Consider the following 8,503-nt stretch of genomic DNA (forward strand, 5'->3'; position numbering starts at 1 on the left):
ATGTATGTCCACAGTGACTCCACCAGCAGAATAGTCTGGGATAATATACTAGTAGGATTATAATCTAAATCACACAATGTGCAAACAGTTAAACTTCATGACAAACTCCAGCAGAAGTCATGCCCATAGAATATCACTTTCTACAGTAGGAATCAATGGCGAGGGTTGGATAAATCTAGCTTGAAGGGCCTGTGGAGCAGCACTGTGGGTCTCAGCCAGCATGACATGCTATCCCCATCCTCACAGAGGTTCACATGGGATATATGATCTCATTCTCTGACAAAAAGGTCATGAAATACAACCGGAACAGATCCTTGCCATGTGCACAGCAAAGAGCATTGCTTGGCAGGCGGCAGCACACCCAAAGGCTATCAGTGGAAGCAGCGATGAGCACACGCTTTACTGTCAGCAGTGACAACAGGACAGCAGCTAATGATAGGAGAAATACACAAACTGCAAGTTACTTCTACAAGGAAAGAACCAGAGCAAGATGGGGGTAGGACTCCAACAGTAGGGTGGTCACTGCAACACATAAGGAGTATTCTGGATGTCACATTGACCCGCTATCCACAAGGCACAGGATAACTTGTAGACTGCGTGGTACCCCACCCGAGACCCTCAGTGATCACAAGAACAGGGACAGAGGCAGGCTGAGCATGCGCATTGCCGCTTCATTAATCTCTGTAGGAGTTCCACAGACAGCATGGTATAGCGCTCCCTGCTGCTTCATTCATTTTGGGGGCCTCATTCTCATGATCGATGAGGGTTCCCAGCAGTAGGACCCACACCAATCTAATAATTATTAACCCTTATCCTAACTTATAACTGGAATACCCCTTTAAGGGCAAATGCAAACTGCATTTTACGGAACAGTCCTATGCCTGTCCATAAAACCGACAAGAATAGGACATTTTCTATCTTTTTTGTGGGGCTGCAAAATGGACATATGAATGCGGACAGCTCATAATTTGCGGCCCCATTGAAAACGCCATTTACACAAAACATTTTTGAGTAAATGGTGTTTAAAAAGTTGTAGATCCATTGTTTGCAAGCTTTTAATGCCAGTTCTTGGGTATAGCACAGGGATCAGCGAACTCCGGCACTCGAGCTCTTCTGAAACTACAACTCCCAGAGTGCTCCATTTACGTCTGTGGGAGTTAAAAGAACAGCCGAGCATGTGTGCATGCTGGGAGTTGTAGTTTCACAGCAGCTGGAGCGCAGAAGGTTGATAAATGACCTTCATTATACTTTTCCCAGCTGAAGGTACGTTCGCATCAGCCGCCTGCCTGACCTGGCACAAGTGTTGGCTGGACAAAAACAGCTGTGTTTATACCGGAAAGTGTCTGGACCCCATTAGAGTGGAAGGGGATCCGGCTGTGAATTACAGGATCTGGCAATGCCGGATCCGGCAAAGTCTGGCACGCTGCCCTCTGCCGGATGTGCTGCCGCAGATTGAGCCCACCCTAAAAATGATATACTTTTTTTTTTTCTTTTCTCCAGACTGATACAATGTGTATGAGCAGGTAAAAAGTAACAAACATAAGCACAGGATAGATCTACACTGAGGATTGTAACAATCCTTCAGATTTAGAAATACATGGTCTACTACACAGGTTTAAACTTTCCATACACCAAAAGCAAGCAGAATAGCAGAGATCTTGAAGTAGTGTGGAAATTAAACACAAAGTACATTATGTTTCACACGGATTGAGCAGATGTAACTCCTGTACTCTGCAGCCAGCACAGGCAGAAAGGCTGGTCATTACAGGTCAGGCATCAGCAGGGGCGCAGGGTTTTTTGGGGGGCACAGCAGCAGCTATGGGCTCTGTGTACAAACTAGGTTTACTGCTTCCTTTTCCAAGCAGAGGGAATATTTTCACTGCAAACATGAATGCTTACTCACTGCACAAGAAGAATGTGTGGCCGGACCAAGCACGAGACGACAGCAAACACGGACCTTGTTAAAGGGGTCATCGGGTCTTACTGCATTAAAGACTAAACATTGTATAATGAAAACTGCAGTCCTCACCAATTTCAATACTAGAGCTTGCTGTCTGTATACAGAAAGCTGCACTGTACTCCCAATAATTGGGAAAAGCCTCAGTGCACCAACCAACTGCCCCAGCAGTAAAAAAAAAAAAAAAAACTGATAGCACTTTTAGAAAGGTTACTCTCTCACTGTAAGTAAACGAATAAAAGTTTGCACATTAAATCACTATTTTTTTTTACTGCAGAATAGAGCCCATGACGTAACCCAACCAGTTGCAGGAGCGGCGGAAGCGCTCCTCCAGTCACGGTGCCCGGGTCCTTCATTCATTGTTCTGGGGGTAATGAGGAAACCAACATCCGCTTCGCTTCCTTCAGCACTTCCAGGTCCTCTTGGTCACCTTGGAATGAGGTCACCGGTACACACGGCACTACGTCCTTACAACAATACCAGAGGGGGAGCAACATATTCTAGGTGATGCCAACACCTAGTTATTAGGAACTATCCCATAAAGCCTAAATGGGGCAGAAGATGGCTCAGAAAAGCATCTACTGTTCCATTCAGTGCAATCTATAGTCAGCTGACATTGTACAACTGGTGCGGAGCAGTTAACCAACAAGTCTGCAGGTGGCGCCAGCATTAAGAGTGGCTCACAACCTGTTACTGCTCCTACCCATCCACTACCAGGCTGCCAGCTATGGTAGTCTGACACACAGACTACTTTTGTTCACAGTAAGCACGTTTGGGTTTTTCAGTGCTGCCCGCTTGTGTGCCATGTTTGCCTGGCAGCACGTTCAGCAACCGAATCTGAGTGGCCCCCACAGAGAGCGATAATGGAAAGAGTCAGTTCCAAGCATCTTCATTATCTCGTTTCTTGATCGCAAGGTTAGAAGTAGAGTTACAAGCGAGCGCAATTCTGACACTTCTCAATAAGGGAACATAACCTGTAAATTGCAGGAAAATTAGTGCTATAGGTGTGAAGGACCATGCTGGACAGCAACTGGCATGCCAACAACCTGCTGTGCCAAGTGACAGGCAGCAGGGTCACCCTGCACCCAGGGCGACACTGACAATACTGTAGCGTATTAACAATAGGCTGCTTCTGCTGCCTCCAGGATTAAGAAAACATGGCACCTTCCTTCCAAAAACAGCGCCACCCTGCTGCACAGGTTGTGTGTGAAATTACAGCTCTGCCTCGCCGACAGCATATGGAGCTGTGCCGCAATTCCAAACACAACCCGTGTACAGGAGTGGTGCTGTTTTTGGAAGAAAGCAGCCATGTTTTTCTAATGCTGGACAACGCATCAATAAAAACTTATCGTGCACATTTCCAAAAAATGTCCCAAGAGTGGATTCTATCCAAATGTGGCAAACGCACATAAATGCATGTGTTTATCTGGCAAATTCCTTTCCTCTGCCATGCGGTAACGCTGCATATTTTCAGACACCCTAACAAATTCATTACCCTATACCCCCCATGAAACTGCCCTCTACTGCCCTGTGGCGGCCCAGACATGTGACAACAGGATTTCTGTGTACATAGGACAATAGAAAATTCTGTAAAAAAGGAGACTAAAAAGTGTTGCAATTAGCAAAACCCTATTTGACACTTCGAGAAAGTTGCTAGAACGCTGGATTCACACGTGGAGTTTCTGTAACAAACGTAAGAAGATAGATTACATGTATTTGAGAGCAGTGAAGAGGTTAAGGGCACAGGCTGGAACTTTGCCAACCAGGTGAGCCGCCGTACGTTATTCCCTTCTGCTGGCCCTTTAAGTGGTGCATTATAATAGACAAAAAAAAAAAAAGGAAGTGGCAGGTATAAGCAGCGGGTGAGTGCGTTCTACAATTAGCATAATCACAGACCTGCACTATAATTAGCAGCAGCTAAGCTGATGCCAGGCTGTAGGTCGTATCTGGTGGACAGGTATGTACCACATTCACCACCATAAAGGAATTAGTCACGGGAAGAGGCAGAGGTTCAGTTTCAGTCGGTGTACGTACATCCGGATGCTGTGGATCTCACACAAAGAGGGGGACAAAACTAGTGCTACGGAAAAAAAAGGTGGAATCTAACTGGTTGCTATGGGCAACTAAGCCAGTTATCCTTAGCACCCCTCCAGTTTGAACCTAGCTATAGCCCTCTCCGGGACACCGGTGGGGTGCACTTAGTCCAGTGGTCTTGGCTGAATTTCGCAATGGAAGGTACTCAGAGGAAAAAAATATATATACACACACATACACAGGCCGCTAGTCCCATCTTATTTATCATTTTCTAAGCCTGAAACAGGCGTAGAAAATGGTCTAAATGTAAGACGGCAATGGTCTGACATTTAGACATGGCAGTGAACCCGCCAAAGTTATATAGAGGCCTGCGCCTCTACATAACTACGGCAGATGCACCGCCAGTGCGGGGATATACTGCTCGTCACGAGAGGCAGAAGGGCCCCAGGGAGGTCACGTTCCCTTTGAACTCTATGACTGACAGTGGCTTTCTAATTCCAGGTGTGACATCTCTCCACCACCCGAGGTGCTGAATCACACAGTGAAGCTCAGGCCTCGTTGTGCGGCACTGACACAAAATGCCCCCGTTACCAACTCAAGTCTGCACTAGACTTCAGCAGGCCTACTACTTATTGAGCAGTTTGGGAGAATACATCTCTACTCTTGACAGTCATCAAGCAACATGGGGTAATGGCGGTATGCTGAAACTTGGCTTCTCAGAAGGAGTGACACTACAACTCCCAGCATGCCACAAGAAACACAGATGAGTCAGACCGTACTGCCATTTGTGCAACTTCCACTTTTGTCACCACCAGATACTGGGACTCAGACGGAGCTTCACTCCTATCACCAACAAAGCAAGCACAGCATCGAAACTTGATACTGGGTCACACTGGTCACAACACAAGAAACTGGTCAGCCACAGAGACTTCAAGTGCCCACACCATCCCCAGACACTGAGCACCACAGTGTAGATCCTGGTCCTTTTCTACCCAAGTCTTCACAGTGGTCCCAGATGCTATATCCGAAGTCACCAGTATCATAGGTCTTCCTCCTGTCGTCTCGTGTACAGTATGGACCCCCTGGTGCCAATCGTTTTACCTCCCTTCACAGACATTGGGGTCTCCGCTACACCCCCTGTACAGAGGGGGGGCCCCCCTTCTACTCCGCTACACCCCCTGTACAGAGGTGGGCCCCCCCTTCTACTCCGCTACACCCCCTGTACAGAGGGCCCCCCCTTCTACTCCGCTACACCCCCTGTACAGAGGGCCCCCCCCTTCTACTCCGCTACACCCCCTGTACAGAGGGCCCCCCCCCTTCTACTCCGCTACACCCCCTGTACAGAGGGCCCCCCCCCTTCTACTCCGCTACACCCCCTGTACAGAGGGCCCCCCCCTTCTACTCCGCTACACCCCCTGTACAGAGGGCCCCCCCCTTCTACTCCGCTACACCCCCTGTACAGAGGGCCCCCCCCTTCTACTCCGCTACACCCCCTGTACAGAGGGCCCCCCCCTTCTACTCCGCTACACCCCCTGTACAGAGGGCCCCCCCCTTCTACTCCGCTACACCCCCTGTACAGAGGGCCCCCCCTTCTACTCCGCTACACCCCCTGTACAGAGGGCCCCCCCCCCCTTCTACTCCGCTACACCCCCTGTACAGAGGGCCCCCCCCCCCCCATCTCCACTAGGCCTCACTGCTGGCACCACCCCAGCGCTCCTCTCACCTGCAGCTCGCACCAGGCCACCTCCACTGTTGTCTCCGTGTCCAGCCCCTTGTACACGGTCTTGAAGGATCCTCTTCCGATCTCTATGTCGAACTTGAGGAAGCGTCCGTCCGGGGAAAAGCCCACCGCCTTGGTCTCCAGCTCCTCGTTATCATCCAGGTGTCTCTCCTCAGGAACAGAGCGGGGCAGCCGGGACTCCGGGGCCTCTGGAGGAGCCGGCGGCGGGGCTGCGGCCTCTACCGAGTCCTGGACGTTGTCTACTGCCTCCTCAGGCCGGGACAGCACGGGCACCACCGGGAGGCAGACGACGGAGTCCGGCGGGGAGATGCACTGGTTGGAGGGAAGCTCCAGGGCCGTGGCATTGGAGTCGCAGATGACACTGCGGCGGAAGAAGCGGTGCTCGGCCTTGTCCTTATCCATGGTGTGCCGGCGGCGGCGGAATTCCTCAGGCCGACTGTCCGCCTCATCCCTCGGGGGCGCCAGCGAGGTATCCGAGCTGGAGCCATTAGCAGGCCGCGGCGGGGCGAGGAACATGGTCGTGTCAGGTAAGGAGGACGTGGTGGGGTTGTGGTCTCAGCTGAGCCGGGGGTCTGGACCCTGAGCGGGCAGCGGGCTGTGAGTCGGCTCCCACGGCCGGAGCTCACAGGCCATGCTGAGACACGGACATGAGACTAGACGGCTGCGGTCCTGAAAGGCGTACGCTTTCCCTTCACACTTTTAGCCAAATGGCGCACAGCCCCGACAAACTGACACACTCAGAGCGCCTAGACACGCCCCTGCTGGCTAGCCACACCTACTAACAAAAGCTGCCGCGCCCACCACATGTAACAGTCCCGACACGCCTTCGCTTTCAAGCTGTAAAACCGTTCTTGAGGAGGACCACGCCCAATGTTTAGTTTTGTCCTCTGATAACCCCGCCCACGCATGTAACCACACCCACCACAGGCAATTTCTATCAAACCCATAAGCGTTCAAGCCTTGACTGATGTACGCATGCGTCTAAGGTCTCCGTCGCCTATGGGGGGGAAATGACGTCACTTCAACCCCTAGGGCGTGATGGGAATTGTAGTCTGTGGAGGCTTGAGGCCTGGAGGTTTTTGATGGAAAGGGCGGTTAAACGTGCCTATGCTCTGTCCTATAAAAATTGTTGCACAATAGCTTTATACTGATGAATCATGGCTGAGCTATTCATATTAACATGTGTACCAGGGTTCTCATAGGTGTTAGAATGGAAGGAAGCACATGTGCTCTGCAGAAGAAAATGTGACTTTGTAACCAGGAGAAAGGAGTGTATACAGCCTGTCCAGATGCCACAGCCACCCCATAAATAGCACTGTGAGCTGCAGTACCCCATAACGGTGTCAGGTGGGGGCATGGGCGCTCATCTAATGCCACCGTACATTACACATGTAACCCACATAAAGCATCTTTCTCCTGTCACTCCCTCGCCACTTCCAAGTAGCGAGCACAGTGAAAAAATGACCAGTCAACAAAATATTGCCGTCCAGGCGTTAAAAAAGTTGCATAACAGGGTCTTGTGACTATTTTTTACTCCAAAAACTGGCATTCCTAAAGTTTTTTTTGTCAAGTTTACAAGTTATCCACAGGATAAGGGATAAACTAAGTGATCGCTGCACTGTGGCGCCATTTATTCTCTATGAAAGTGTCCGAGATAGCCAACGTGCTATTTCTGGTGGCCCTGAAGGTGTGCACAGCTCTGAGAGGCTCCAGCTGCTGATTTTAAAGGGACCTGTCACCTCATACCTGTAAGCAAAACCAGCTGACAGGCCAGGCAGTGTACTCACGCCCGACCCTGACGTCTCATGGTAGTGCTTTCGGCTCGCACGCAGTATGTGGCTGGAGATTGCTGGTCTGCGCATCTGTATAAAACAGGGAACAACAAGGTTCCAAAATGTTACTCCTACTGTGAGCTCTGCAGGTTTCAGGTGAGGTGGTTCCCGTTCACACCAATTTCAAAGTCAAGAAGAAAAACTGTGCTGCTCTCAATCAACAGAATCAGATCTAGCTAGTCCGAAATACGTGAAACTCCAAACGAATCACTTTGGACTCCAAACGAATCACTGCTCCTATATTCTGTATTCAACCAGAAAAGGGGCAATGAATAATGAAGTACCCCAGCCACTCTTAAGGGGGTTATCCAACCCCCCCAATGCCCGGGCCCCTCATATAGGTTATATTTACCCCTCTCCCTGGCACCTACGTTGCTTCTAATCTCTGCACGGCTGACGCAGGGATTAAAACATCTGCACATCCAGCAGCTTTAGTTCCAGCAGGCCGCAACGTGGACAAGCCTCCCTAGCGTCATCCCTTTAAATACCCAGCATTTATTGTACTCACAAAATTTCAGAAAATCGCAGGCATATAATAATTGAAATTGGTTTCCCATCATGTGCCTGACTTGGGTTTCTCCCCTGCTTCGTCAGGGGTATGCCACAAATTGCTGGGTATTTAAGAGTGGCAGCAGTACTTCACTATTCCTTGCCCCTTTTCTGGTCAAATACAGGATATAGGAGCAGTGATTCGTTTAGAGTCCACGCCTAACAAACCTGTACTGCACATGAGCTGAGTATGCCAGAGACACTTCAGGGCCAGGCCCGAGTACATCTATGCTGCCCGGCCCTGCCAGTCAAAGTAGTGGAGGTGTGTCCAACAAAAAAATTTGTGAAGTCTCAGGTGCAACAGAAACATACTTGTTGCACCAAGGGGCTAATTTGCATATATTACAAAGGATTATTTCTCAGGATTGAGGGCATGCATAAGAATGGGAC

The 8,503-nt window shown here is 49.9% G+C and overlaps 1 protein-coding gene across 7 annotated transcripts in view; it reads right to left on the reverse strand.

Moving 5' to 3' along the window:
• Positions 1-6,492, reverse strand: part of WNK1 (WNK lysine deficient protein kinase 1) — a 125,453-nt gene extending 118,961 nt beyond the window's left edge. For 4 of the 7 annotated variants that reach the window (XM_044281384.1, XM_044281385.1, XM_044281383.1 and 1 more), the window contains exon 1: positions 5,715-6,492. In XM_044281384.1, the coding sequence (XP_044137319.1) occupies positions 5,715-6,248 (534 nt within the window). In that variant the 5' untranslated portion in view covers positions 6,249-6,492. The remainder of the gene's footprint in view (positions 1-5,714) is intronic. The other 3 variants (XM_044281386.1, XM_044281387.1, XM_044281389.1) reach the window with 3 other exon arrangements.
• Between the last annotated feature and the right edge of the window lie 2,011 nt (positions 6,493-8,503).

The sequence above is a fragment of the Bufo gargarizans genome, chromosome 2 (assembly GCF_014858855.1).
Source record: "Bufo gargarizans isolate SCDJY-AF-19 chromosome 2, ASM1485885v1, whole genome shotgun sequence".
Taxonomy (NCBI): Eukaryota; Metazoa; Chordata; class Amphibia; order Anura; family Bufonidae; genus Bufo; species Bufo gargarizans.